The sequence below is a fragment of the Mchenga conophoros genome, linkage group LG18, assembly GCF_057382185.1.
Source record: "Mchenga conophoros isolate Kocher_MC1m ecotype Shallow Benthic linkage group LG18, M_conophoros_male_GT1.1, whole genome shotgun sequence".
Lineage (NCBI taxonomy): Eukaryota > Metazoa > Chordata > Actinopteri > Cichliformes > Cichlidae > Mchenga > Mchenga conophoros.
The window spans coordinates 20846841-20860945 of record NC_140543.1 but is presented as its reverse complement, the minus strand read 5'-3'; the positions used below and the strand labels follow the sequence as shown (position 1 = coordinate 20860945).

At 38.4% G+C, this 14105-nt stretch overlaps 1 protein-coding gene across 2 annotated transcripts in view; it reads right to left on the bottom strand.

Annotated features, from left to right (window-relative positions):
• gpc5c (glypican 5c) overlaps nucleotides 1-14105 on the bottom strand; it is a 104598-nt gene that overhangs the window by 20106 nt on the left and 70387 nt on the right. For both annotated transcript variants that reach the window (XM_085253984.1, XM_085253983.1), the window contains 2 exons: nucleotides 12780-12900; nucleotides 2273-2414 (listed from right to left, as the gene is read on the bottom strand). In XM_085253984.1, the coding sequence (XP_085110110.1) occupies nucleotides 2273-2414; nucleotides 12780-12900 (263 nt within the window). The remainder of the gene's footprint in view (nucleotides 1-2272; nucleotides 2415-12779; nucleotides 12901-14105) is intronic.

Genomic DNA, 14105 nt, shown 5'->3' with positions numbered 1-14105 from the left:
CATAGAAACATCTGTATTAGCAATCTTAAACAAACTGCATTTTCAATATGCAGGAATTGTATCGTCTCAGTAAGACTTGCAGCAGTTTCGTGCCATCTGTGCGATGGCACAGACTGAGAATCTGTTCTCCACAGATTAGCGCTGTTCATTTGCTTCGTAATGAAGTCTCTCTTAGCAGAACAGTAGGCGGTCATGCCCCCTTTTAACATGGACCTTGGGAGCTCTGGCACTGTTATACAGTGGCAAACAACTGCAAAAACAGATGGAAATAAAATAATCTATGCCTACAATGTCCTTTATCTTGACCCAGCTGGGAAATTACTTTAATGGTTGCCAAAGTTGATGTTCGGATGAATGTTTAGTCAATATATGAAACGCCATAAAGGCAGTATCTACCAGTCCCACTTTGTTAATTCACAAAGATCACAGTAAGAAGTGAAGAAGAAGAAGTAACTTCGTAACAGTTAAAGAAAACTGAACTCTTAGGAGAATTTGAAAGCGAAGAATGTGAAAGAATGCCCGTTAGCATAGTTGATATACACCAGACAGCTTCAGCCAAATAGTTGAGCAGACTCACAAATGAGTTCAGCCTTGTGTGGTGTGATGTGCGTCTCTGATAATGTTTGCTATCTCTTGGCATTAGACTTCAGAGAAGCAAAAAATTCTGTCTTACAATCAATTAATTAATTAATTCTGTCTTCTTGTATTTGTCTAATACAAGGGCCAAATGTGTAATATTACTTTATAGCCCATTACCTTGCCAAAAGGTGTGATTTGATGGAAAACACACTTATAAAGCTAAAAGACAGTAAACAATGGGTCATTTTTTGAAAAATTACTGGAGGTAGTTTAGGAAATCCCAGACAGCATTTTGCATTGATTATCTGGAATACTGGTGGTAGAACTCTGACCAACACTGGATTTTTTCATCCGCACTGTAACAAGGAGCTGGGCTGAGAGGATCTTTCCAGAACTGCGTGTAACTGGACTTTTTCAGTGATATTTAACTGTACCGTATTGTTTTATTTTCCTCTTTTCTTCTAAGTACAAACAGTATTACGCTGTTCTGATTAAATATTCCCTTACTTTGGGATTGTGCCTTCAGTGCAATCTTCAGGACCTCAGTTAAATAGAATTACTTTGTCTTGTCTTAAAAACAGGTAGAGAAGAAATTGCTAGCAGTGTCGACCTTGAGGTTACAGGGCTGAACTGAACAATATGGGTTGTGTTTGTTTCAATAAACAGCAGTTAAATGTCATTTAAACAACCTGTTAAAATGACAAAGCTTTGACTGCTGCAATCTAGAAGAAAAAGGCCATGCAAAAAAACTGCTGGGTGTCTAAAAAAAAGTGTGGCCATGTTGTGATAGTGTTAAGGGGTAAGTGAAAATGTAATGAAAGGAAACGGAGAAAGACTGACAAGCAGTATGTAAATTTGCAATTATAGTCACAATCGTAAATACACTTCAGTCTGTGTTGTACTTAATTGCTCGTCATTAAAATATATATTTTAATGTGCATGCAGTCATCCAAATGTACGACATGTGCTTGTCTGGGTTTGTGGTGGACAGAGTAAACATGGTACATGCTACATATTGAGAGACTGCTGAATCAGCAGCTGAAACGCTGGCAGTCTGAGCCGAAGAGGCTCAGCTTACTCAGCTGGGATTTTATTACTTTCCCTCTTTGTATTGCCCGTCCACTTCCTTCTAGCTCTCACTGTATGGTATCTCCAAATGGTCTATTTACCAGGTGCATTGAAAAAAAAATCAGTTTTAAAGTACAACAAGGCTGACACTAACACTGGTTGCAGTTGTCTCTTTTTTCACTACATTGCTTGGGAAAAACAAAACACCATGGTAATATGGTGTTAAAAATGTAAAATCTCTGCAGGAGATAAAATATTCATTAAAATGAACACGAGGTCCAATAGAGTGTGTCTGTAAGTAAGCAAGCCATCTTTTTGATTTGGCATCTGGTATATAAGGTACTTATATGCCACCACCTTTGCTGGAGCCTCAGCAGAGTGTGAAAATGTGATTTGAGGTGAATATCCTTTGCCAGGTAGGAGATGAATAAAAGAGAGAGTTTGTGACAGTTCTTAGAAAACAATAACAGGGTCACTTAGCTGAAAAAAAGAAAGCACACTGTCTCTCCAGAGGCAGGCACTTCCTTAGTTATATAACGCAATTGATATTCTAAATAAACACGCAGACTTCGTGTGGAATTGTGCTTGTATAGTGAGTGTTTTTGCATGGAAAGGTGTGACTTACAGTGTTTGTCTTGACCGTCTCCTGAGGCTTGACAACCATCTTCATCATCACACTCTGTGGTGCTGCCCTCCTCCCTTTTCCCACTGCCCAGCTCTTCCCAGTCTTCCATTTCTGCCAATTCTGGAAACATTTCCTCTGTGTCCTGCATATGCACAGAAATATGGTTAATGCATAAGATTCCAATATCCTGCATGTGAAACACTGTGAGCAACTTTTAATATAGATAACATATGATATACTTTAACATAAGTTTCTTTTTGATACTGCAAGCTGCAGATCCTTCAAAAATCTGTCATCTGTTGGACTGTTGGATCATAGTGGAAGATCCCATTACTCCTGTATAAATCTCAGGACACTTTCTGAGAGCAGAAAGGTTCTGAAATATAGAAAGGTTTGGCAGAAAACAAACCAATTATACAGTGGCAGTTGTTAATTCTTTTGGTGAATTATTCTAATTTATATTAGGTATTAGTCTATATACAGCTGAAATAAGACTTTATCAGCCTGGCCCATCAGGACCATATCCTTCCCTCCTGCTGTGTGGCCACCTAATTGGCTTTGTTGGCCCTTCATGCTGTCCATCATCATCAGGGTGGTCTCTGCTCCATAACACCATGTCTGACAAACTCTCATGACACAATAAGAAAACTGTACTTTGCACATTAAGTTCAAAATAAGGGCATAGATATCAGAACTTTGGAATATGTGAAATTATAGATGGATGCATTTGCACACATGTGTGAATACACTGTTAAACCTGCTTTACAAAGTTTACAAGATCATTCCTGGGACTAACTGACCTTAAAGGGAAGGCACAACCAGCGAAGACATGTTGAGAGGTGAATGAGAGGCATGGAGTTGGCCCCATTCCTCTCATTCACCTCTCGACATGTCTTCAGGTGTTGTGGGATTACAGATGTCTTTGCTATTGACACCACCCCAGTGACTCACTCATACACCTGACAACAGAAGAACAAGTTCTCTCCTAAGCCTTCAGTGCCCCAAAAGAAACATTTCACAAAACCAGACAAGTTTATTTATAAGAATTAGAGTGCAAAGCTTAAGAGAAACAAGACAGAGAATCAGACATGCTAGTGGTCCAGTGATAACACACTCATCCCACGTGATGTTTCAAACTACAGTAAACGTTAACATGCTATCTTCAACAAGCTTAATGTGCTTCTACAAAGGGTGGCTGTCAGTCTGCAACATGTTCTAAGTGTGTGGATTCAGGAAAAAAAAAGTTTCCTGAAAAGCTTGTTGTTCATATAAGTAACACAAAGAAAAACCAATGTTAAGTGGGCTCACCATGTAGGTCCAAAAAATGTGTCTGCACAGACTATCATGGAATTTACATTCTGCAAATTCCCACAGACCCTTACAGACTAACATAAAGGAATCTCAACTGTTAAAGGTATGTGTCTTAAAATGTATATTTTGACTTGATGATAGCACAATAAGAAAAGTCTCATGGTCCCAAAAAAGATGCATAAGGATAATCTAATAACCTCAACTAGCAGGAAACAAAAGCAAGGAAACAGATTAATCGCGCTCATGGCAACTAATTTATTTGCTAATGGCAAAGAAAGGTTTAATTTTCAATTAATAAGATGTTTCATAAGAGGTTTACTTAAAACAAAAACTAGATGTCAAGATAGTCAAAGCCCCAAACTGACAAACAGAGAAACTGAAGCACAAACCAAGGAAGCTACACGGAACTGAATTTAACTTAAGATAATAAATAAATGCTTGTTTGGGTACCAGAGTTATTCAAACAGACATATTAGTATTCTTTTTTCCTTTTTCTTCTTCTATCACATTAGTGATTGCAGATGCTAGAGAAAGACATTTAGAATGGTTTTGACTCAAGCTGGTACTTTTACATGATAATCGGTATACTCATTACTTCCATCATGTTTCACATTCAGCCACATTCAACCAATGTGAAAGTACATCTTCTCACTGTGGCCTGAGAGAGTAAAATGAGATGATACAGCTATAACCACTTAAGTACAGGCTGATAAACCAGATCTTGTACATTTCAGGTAAAAGTGAAAGTCATTGGTAAAACTGGATGTCTTAATTTTCACAAGTGTGAATAAATTACAATAGGAGGGGAACAGGGTGAACAATATTTGACAGTTGTTAGAGTTCCATATTTTATAGTATGAGTTAATTCATATTACAGTTTGCTGACAGACTAATGACTGATAACTGAGACAATCTGGGAAAAAAGAGAAAGCAATGTTCTTGAATAAGATAAACCCATTATGATTTTTCTATCATGTAAAGCAACTAAATAAATTCAGTGTGCATTACAGCAGTTCACACCCAAATGCTCTGCTAAGCAGCATAATGTTCGCCATCACTTGATGCCAGCGTGATATTAAGCTTATAACTATGGCACTGAGTGGATGTTTGACACAGTGTTGCTTGGCCCAGCTGTCCTTAAAGCATGTTAATTAGGGAGTGAATCAATTAAGGTGTTGTTGCTGTGGAAACCACGGTTAGTATAATTGTTGGTTTGTTGCTGTCTACTGAGTGCAGGGTGTTGGGTTATTTTTGTTAAGTCATGATTGCTAAATGGTCAAACTAAAGTCCTTCCTTTACAATTGTAACATAGCGAGGAAGCAAATTTATAATTTGTCTGTGGAGCTAGAGACAGATATGAATAACATGAATGTATAATGTGATAGAAAAAGACTGCTTCTGCTCTGGATTTCAATGAGCATCTTAAGCACTTTCTTAAAATGGTTTGTATTTATTTAATTTTCCTTCTCGCTTTAGAGCAGAAGCCATCAACACATCAAGGGAGCGTTTGTTCACAGGCAGCCTGCTAAGCTGTGTCAGTTTTTTTCAAATATAAAATATGCTACAAAAAGAAAACAACAAAGAAAACCGTAACAATATGTTCAACAACACAAAGGTTGATCTGTTTATGAGAAATAACAACAACAACTCAAAGGGTCATCCTCCTGATCTGTCTCCAATGAGGTACAATGAGTAGACAAGTGGGAACAATATCTCAATAGCAGCAGACTTTACATTATGGATAAGTCAGAGATTTACTGTGCCTTTGAGATGCAGACAGATGGTTTTGTTCTAACATGACTCGTCACTCTCTCTGACATGTCTGTGTACCGTTGGGTTAGAACGACCTATTAGAATTGAGAACATGTATATGTATTTACATTTCATTTCAATTTAAACTTTCAATAGAAGACTGACAAGCTATAATTTGCGAGCGCAATTAACTTTACAATGTTTTATGATAATCAGAAGTTATTATCGTTAATGCCATCATCTATATATACTGAATGCCAACAGTTTCCGAGAAACAACAAAGACAAATGAAAGATTTTCAAGTCTGGGAAAGAAAACTGAAACATTTTGTTGTTTTTCTTTTTAAAAAAGGAGCACAGACAGGCGCTTGAACAACTTGCAGTTGTGTAAGCTGATGGGTACGGCGAGGGCACAGATACAAGATACAAACCTTTTCCTTTAAGGCTTACCTTGAAATTACCCTGGCATCCAAGGGCAAATCAGGTATTCCAAAAAGGCTTTGAATAAAATCCCAAATCATGAAATATTTTCTAGTTCCCCTCTCACAGTGCCAACTAATGCACCTCTCTCTTTCTTTTCAAAAGCATTCTTTAGTTAGAGGATGATGCGGCAGGTTTGAGAGAATCAAGGGCTGAATTCCTGCATTTTTTAATGCTTCCTAGTCACGCTAAAATCTGTACTGCCAGGAGTAACCAATCACCTTGGAGTCTAGAAGAAAGACTGAGCTGTATAGATTCTGCTGTAATGTAGACATAAATGGGACATCTAATCATGAAATGTAAAAATGTGAAATGTGACCACTTGGCATATGATGAAACCTACTGCAACAGTTACAGTAAGCATTTTCATATGGCTATGCATACATTTAGGGTATGATTGGCAACCTTGCGGACAAGGATCATAAGTCCTATCCTCCATGTGCCCACATCTGCTCTTTATCAGCCCTGTCTGAAACAGTATCACCTCATCGAGGGCAGTGGTGATAAAACTGCATATGCGGGCAGAAAAAAAAGGAAAGCAAAGGAAATTCTGGAGGATACTGAAGGAAAAACTGACAGCGGTGAATGTCTGCATAACATAAGTACTCTCAACTTGTTGAATGAAATTGGCTACATTTTCTCACATACTGTTACGGCCAACAATGCTTTTAAGTAAAAACAAACATCAGCTGGGAGACAAAATATGAGTGTTTAAATATCCGTTATGTCTGTGTGTCTGTGGATGTCCCCAATTAAAGAGGAACTGGATGCAATTATCTCTATTTCTCACACTGCCTGACAAAGAAAAGGCGGCTGGGAGAGAGACGGAGCGAGGGAGAAGCTTCTTCTAAAAGTATAGGAATGAAAAGATGAAAACGGTGCATCCTAAGAAGAGTGACAGGTTCAAAACAAACTCTGGACAGCCGCAGTGCTCTGCCATCCATACCTGCAGTAGCTGTACTGTGCTGCTTGTGTATATTAATTATACCTGTTATGGTCAACAAGACTGTTCATAACTATAAAAGAGCCTTATCCATGTGTATGTAGAGCAATTGTTATTTTCTGATGGCAGCAGTGGTTTCATTATAATATAGTTTATCATAGCTTCGTTTTTATAATTTAAATTACTCCGTCTGTCTACAGCAGCCTTCATATTCCCCACATGTTAAGAGAGAAAAAATCATGTTTGGATGCAATTGCAAAATACAATTTGGGCAAATTTATAGGGGAAACACAGAGAAAAGCTATAGAAGGATCTGTCTTGGTGAACCAAATCTTGAATATAATGAGCCAGAGGTGTTCACATGGACTAATTTTGCATGACATTTTATTAAATCAGTATGAAATCTGAAAACAGATGCTGTTTGTGGAAAAAAAAGTCCACCTAAGTTTCTTAGAACTCTGAGCAATGTTTTCAACATTTTTCAACAACTGCCGAGCCACACCTCCACTACAAGCTAGCACAAGCTGATTGAGTTTGTCGCTGTTAGTGACACTCTGTTGGACATGCCCTCATGTAACCCCCATTAACCTAATCGCTGCATTAGATTGTCACACCCTGCTCCTGTAAGGTACTGACTGAAACAGCTCGTGTGTGGAATATATGCGCACGGGAACAAACTTTGACTTCTAACAGCTAAGTGATGGAAATGTTATTTAAAAATGCGTGGCAGTTTCGGTGACATCAGCATTTTTCTGAGTGCATGTTCCGACAGCTTCCTGCGAGAGGTGTGCGGGTCGAAAGACAGCGAATGGTGCTCATTTGCTGCTGGGAAGCAGATTTTTTAGACATGAAAATCGGCTTCAGATGTCCTTATAAAGGAGCAAAAGGTTTGAAGAGCTGACTTCAAGGCACCAATCCAGTTTACACACCATGAATACCAAACATTATCAGGATAATCAACCCACTTACTGGGTCAAATCAGTGTAGCTTCTACACTACTTGTGCTTTTACTAAGGCCAATATGCTGGGAAAATTAAATTAGATTGTGGCTTACTTTTTCTCTGAGATATCCATTTCTCTTCTTTTTCTATTTCAAGATTTCTCTTCTTACCTGAAGCCTTTGAAAATATGTTTATTTATCTAATGTAAAGTAAATTAAATCAGTGTGTCTCGAAATGAGATATTCAGAATCCCAACTGAAACAGATCAGGAATTTAGTGCCAATTTGCAGCGATATGATCAATTTCACTTTTATGCCCCATCATCCCAAATGGAAAAGTGAATAATTTCACATAAAAACCCAGCATCTCCTTGATTCAATAACATTTACTAAAAAGGAGAAGCCACATGAGTCTGTAATCCATCTTGGTGATAACCTTAAGAAAACAGTCTTTAATATGGTTTTACAAATGCATACCATAGCAGATTGAAAAAGATTAAAAAGGGGGATTTGGAAAAGGGATTTTTGAAACCGTGTCCCAAAAACACAACCAGCCACATATTTTCTTAACAGGACAAGAATCACTGTATTAAAATTATAACCCAAAAGGCAAGCAAATACAGTATTACCCAGTGAAGAAAAACATCCACAGTTCACTGAATTTTTATGAGCTTTGCATCTAATTATGGCATTTAAAAAAAAGTTATATTTAAATTACAGTCTGGGTTCATGAAGTCTGGTTGCCAAGTGAACGGAGAGCTCTGGGCAGTGAGACTTGTTGCTGTATCGTTGCCACAGCAGCAGTAAAGAGCAGCAGAGCTCCTGTGAAGACCAACTCCATCATCTTCTTCAAGTGGAAAGAATTTGTCCCCTCCCTGTGACAGGCTGCCAGCTCAGCCCGAGCTCTTTCTTCATCCCTGGACTCCACTAACTCTTGAGAGCTCAAACCCTTTCACACTGCTGCAGGCATTGCTAAATCATAAAAGAGATGTATACTGAAGTCAGAAAGTCCGCTGAGAGCTGTATATCTATAAAACCGATATACTTTAAAGAATCAGCTGTTTATCTGTTTATTTTAACCGTTTCTAAAAAGCAAGCACAATTAAGTCTATCTAACAAAGGCACATAGAACTCTGAGTCTCTGAGTCTGTGCAGCAGCTGATAGGGCCATGGACTGACTGGACCCACAAAGAGGATATGCACAGTGTGGGTCTAAAACAAGCGTGGCTTCTCTGATGTGGAACCTATCTGGGCCACTGGCCAAACAAGACAGCAAAGCTGCAGTCAGTCCCATCAATCACATGTCAGCCTCACTATATTGCATCTTTATGCTTTCCAACTCTCTATCCTGCAACCGCTTTCAAAATTGTTAATGCTATTGCCCCTTTATAGGCGTGAGTCTGAGTGAAATAAAGATAGAAATAAAGCATGAGAATCAGCGTCTGAGTGTTTTGGGGTTTTTTTCCTACCCTGAATGTTGCCGCTGACTTTTCATTTACAAAAGTGCAAAGTGACAAACTGACAAATGATCTGGACTTAATAATCACATGGAAACAGATAGACCGTTGTGAAATGATCCCCACCCAAAAACAGCTGGACTGATGGCTAAGAATCAGAAATCTACTTTGAAGCATTTATTGTCCGGATTAGCAACCTTTACAGGCAAAAAGAAAGAAAAGGAGAAAGAGGAGAGTTAGAGGAGGTACACAGGGGAGGACAGGGGAGTTGGCCTACTCATTTAATGGACTATTTTATAGAAGGTCAAGATTTAGCCTTGTCCCGTGTGTGTGTGTGTATTTTAGTTTTATTTCTAGATGTTATGTCCTTGATTTAACGTGGAAATGTTGTGTGCATGTCCTCTAGCTCTATCCCCGTGTGTACTGTATGTGTAGGGTTGTGTGGGTGAAACTCACACACATACTCATTTTGTAAAGGGATCTGAGTGCTTAAACAGAAGGGTGCCATAGTTAGATGATGGGTCATAGTCTGCGATATATCAAGAGTAGTTTTCCAATCCTCTTAGTGCCACAGTGCTCAGAGTGTAACTGCTCTTCAGTAGGTAAAAATATACACGTCTTTAAGCCCACTAATCCCGGAAATTGAAGTTATTCAAATCTGGAAAAAGCTGAGATTAGACCTTCTCTGAAAAACCTGCAATATCTTTTAAGCTAAAAAAAAAAGAAAATATGGATATGATTTAAAAGCAGTCGGTGTGCATTTGTTATTTGTCAGCATCTAATTTCCATTTAAAATGAAATAAATATCCACAGTAGTTCAAAGGATGAAAGAAGACAAACGCACGGCCTAATTATCCTCCTAACATCGACACACAATCGAAATCTTAACCCTAAACAGTCGTTTGAAGAAGTGAGGACTTAAAAGTGTTGCGAGCATCTGAAACTCAAAGGAGTTTTTGAAAAGATGAAAGTGGGGGTACAAGCATGCACGGAGGACCAACACTGTGCAGGCTATGCTTTGAATCATCTAGTCCATGAGAGTAAACCAGGCAGACTTTTTTTAACCTTTTGTTACTGTCACAGTCACACATTATACTATCAAACTATTTTTTTGTTGTTTAATATGAAATCAGATTTAACATAAAATCAATCAAACTCATTATTTATTTATTCAAAGATAAAAATTGATAGTTTGCCTGCACTTTTAGTAAGATAACCTTTACTTTTATGTGCTTGCAGCTCTTCCAAGAACAATGACAATCACATGCCTGGCTGGTTTTTGGTTATTTATAGGTTTGCTCCATGCTCCCAGGCCCCCTCAGCAGCCCACTGTATACAAAGCAGTGTGCGTCTTTCCAATAGCACACCTGAAACTCAGAGCAATGAAAAACTTCCTTTTCCAGTCCTTGTTTATGAATGCAGATAGATTTTAAAAAGCAAATTAATTTTCAGGTATTTCAGGTAAATTGCATGTTGCATGTTTTGTGCCTTTACTTATCAACTGTTTGCCAGCATCCAGCAAAAGTATGCTCAAAGGTTATTGATGAATTGAAGCTTCTGGTTCCAAAAATGTTCAGAACATTCAGAACAAAACCACTTTTATCTGGCCTACAGTATTTGTCTAAATAGTGACCATCTTTGCTGTCAGGCATAGATGAACTTTAAAAGTTAATATGCAGCATTTCAGAAAACATACAGTTTTATTTTCTCTTTTTTAGTGTTCCTATGTCTGCAAATCTGCATTTTAGCAAGCAATCTGTTCACACAGGTATGAGCACATGTGATGACTTGTGCTGTAATCTCTAGTTCGACTGGTTGATAGCTTGGTTGATATTTGTTTATTCAGCCAAATTCTCACTGATCAGCCAATCTTGTCACCTCCTGCGTGTTTTAGTAGCTTTTAATTTTCCCAAATGAATGTATCCTGTTCAATTAACATTTACATTTTGTCGGTGTTATTATGTTCAAACAACTTCCCCGTTTAGGCTCAAGGCTTTGAGTGCAAATACATCAGAACTCGTCGATTTCCGTGTTTGCCCTAATAATTCATTTATAACAGCATTCACACCAAACCACAGATTCACTAGCTCCTCGGTCTCGCAGGAGCACACACCTACACCGAGACCAAGCTGAACGTTTCTTCTCTTATCACCCCCCACCCAGTGCCGCCAATCGATTGGTTTGAGAGTAGTAACGATTCCAGTCGACCAAGACTTTCTTTGGTTGACTGTCACTTCATGCAGGCTAACACTCTGTGATACTCTCTCTTATCTGGCACAAACATAAAGCTCAGTCAAGCTCTGGCACCTAGTGTAGATGCAAGGTAGGCTTTTCAAGTCTGTAAATGTCAACAGGACACCCGCTCAACTCTGCATAGTTTCCATGACAACGAGGCACTTGACAGCCACCAGCACAATGGGATGTTGTGGTCTAACAGGAATGATCTTGAACTGCCAGTTAACAGGTTGAGTGATATATAGTGTGGCTGCTGTACAGATGAAAGAGTAACGAGTGACACTATCGACTCAAATAAGACTAAAACAAAAATACAGTTAATACAGAGAAAAAGGGAAATCCATAAGATGGAAGCATGGGAAACCACACAGGTATAAAAGTGGTCAAACGGTAAAAGCAAAGTGAGATATAGAGATAGAGCTCTAGTCATCGCTGCACTTTCTATCTGTGGCCATAATTTTTTCAGGGCAACAAAAGGGCAGGCGGGCAGAGGGGAACCAAATCCTGGCCCGTTTGTCTCCTCAAATGGCCTCTAGGGACTGTCTGAAATGGCCCTTTTCTTCTTGGTTCTTTTCAGCCCTAAACCCCATCTACATGACAAACAGTGTCACTTTGAAGCTGCCTGTGTCATCTATGCTATCTGTCACTCATTCATGACCTTTTGCTCCTGCCTCTCATCTTTCTTTTTTTTTTTCTTTCCACAGTAATTCCCTTTTTTGTCACTGTCTCCCTTTCACACACTATCCTTTTCATTTATCTTTGATATCTGCCTCTGAGCTCAAAACAAGTCTTTGGATCAAAAGAAAATGGCAAGGACATTTCAGTAGTTCTTTTGACAATGTGTCATAGCATTTGAGTCCTTATAAGACTTTGAGTTGCATTTGTCCACAACCAACAATCATCAAGTCTGTATTATTAGCATTATTATTATCTTCTTAATTCCTCTTGTTATTAATTACAAAACACAACAATTAGACCATGTGCATCCATCACAGTTAAGCTCTTTACTCAAAATCAGAGTTTTAATGCTAAAATATAAATATTGTTGTTATTCATAAATTTTCAAACAACTATTTGACAAGAAAGCTGAAAAATTGACAAAAAGAAGAGAAAAAAATTATTAGATTCTGAATTACAGCTATTTACTTGCATTACTGAACAGACCAAAATGGGTTTAGTGGTTGAATGTTATTAATATGTCCAGTGTGCTGGCTCACATTTTAGTGTTAAAACATGAATTCAGTTTGTTATTCTACTAATGAATAAGCACACATTTTATAGTTGTAAACACATTTTTGACAGATTTCTATTAATATTTTCTTGTTTTTATGATAGCTGGTCTAATAAAAGAATTAAGCTATGCATATGATAACTGAAAAATCCATCCTACCGTGTTGAAGTTCTCCAGCCTCTCCTTAGCTTCAGCGACTGCGCACTCCACATTGCGAACTTTGACCTCTGGGTTATTCCTCTGGGCATACAGACCATTTCCTACAACTCTGCCTGTATAACTGTGACAAAAAAGAAAGCCGGAATCAATTTAGTCGCCAACATCATCTTTATGCTGTTAACATGCAATGCTGAATGTATTTGTTAATATCAGAATATTGCTAATGTGTTATTGCTGTGAGTTGCACAATTTAATATGACTCTGTGATTTATCACTATGGAAATATACCTCGGACGCTACAACCAATCAGAAACACACACTATGCCAGGCTCCTGGTTAGACTCCAGCGTCTTTATAATTTGCCTCATTTGTCAACAACATATCGTTAAAAAGCTCCATTATGCATCCTCTCCTGCATCAACACTGAAATCTAATCCAGATCATTTAATGATGCTTTTCATGGTCTTGTGTGAGGAAATATTTTAATGATAGCTGAGCTCTGCCTTGTAAAAATTGTGATTGAGACAAATGCATGCTGGGCCTTTTAAACTCTGGCATGCTCTGTGGCCCTGAAGCTTGGCAGGAACTATAGCTGTTAATTTCTTCAGAGCTGTTGTTGAGCTGATGTCAGAGAGGCTAAACTTTTCTAGCGGCCAACCTGAATTAAATAGGAAGCGTTTTTGATGTCTAATAATAGATTGGAAATTTGTCCGTAAAGAATCGGTGATTTAACGTTTTACAGTTTTGATGGTTTAAATGCTGAACAGTTGGAGCTGATACTGAGCACTGCAGTGTCTCGCACAGGCGTTCAAAAACAACAAAAAACAATGTGTGCCCATTTCCTGTAACCTCCACCAGCACTGGCTCGCTCTTTGTGTCATTAATCTTATTTTAGTCTAGTATTATTGTGGCCAATACCGTAAGCAGTTGACCTCACGGGTGAGGGTGAGATATACAAATTGACTTTCGATGATGCGATGCACTTATCCCTCATTTTCCTCCAAATTAATTTTAGAATTATATATTGATGCTAATCTTCCATACTTGGGAGATTTAACGGCACTGGAGAGGAGTGACATGTACTGGCAACAAATCAATTGATGCTTCAGCAGGCAGCGCGAGGCTGATAAAGTGATTATGGATGGTTTAAGCGAGCGTGTTTGTAAGGATGTCTTTATGGGTATGTGAGTGCTTTTGTCGTCGTGCTTGCATATACTTGTACTTGTGAATATGAGTCGAGGCAATCATAAAAGTGCTGACCCTTAAAAAATCTCTGGCCTGTGATATAAGCAGTGTCTTGATAGGGTCGGTGCTCCTTCATCTTGC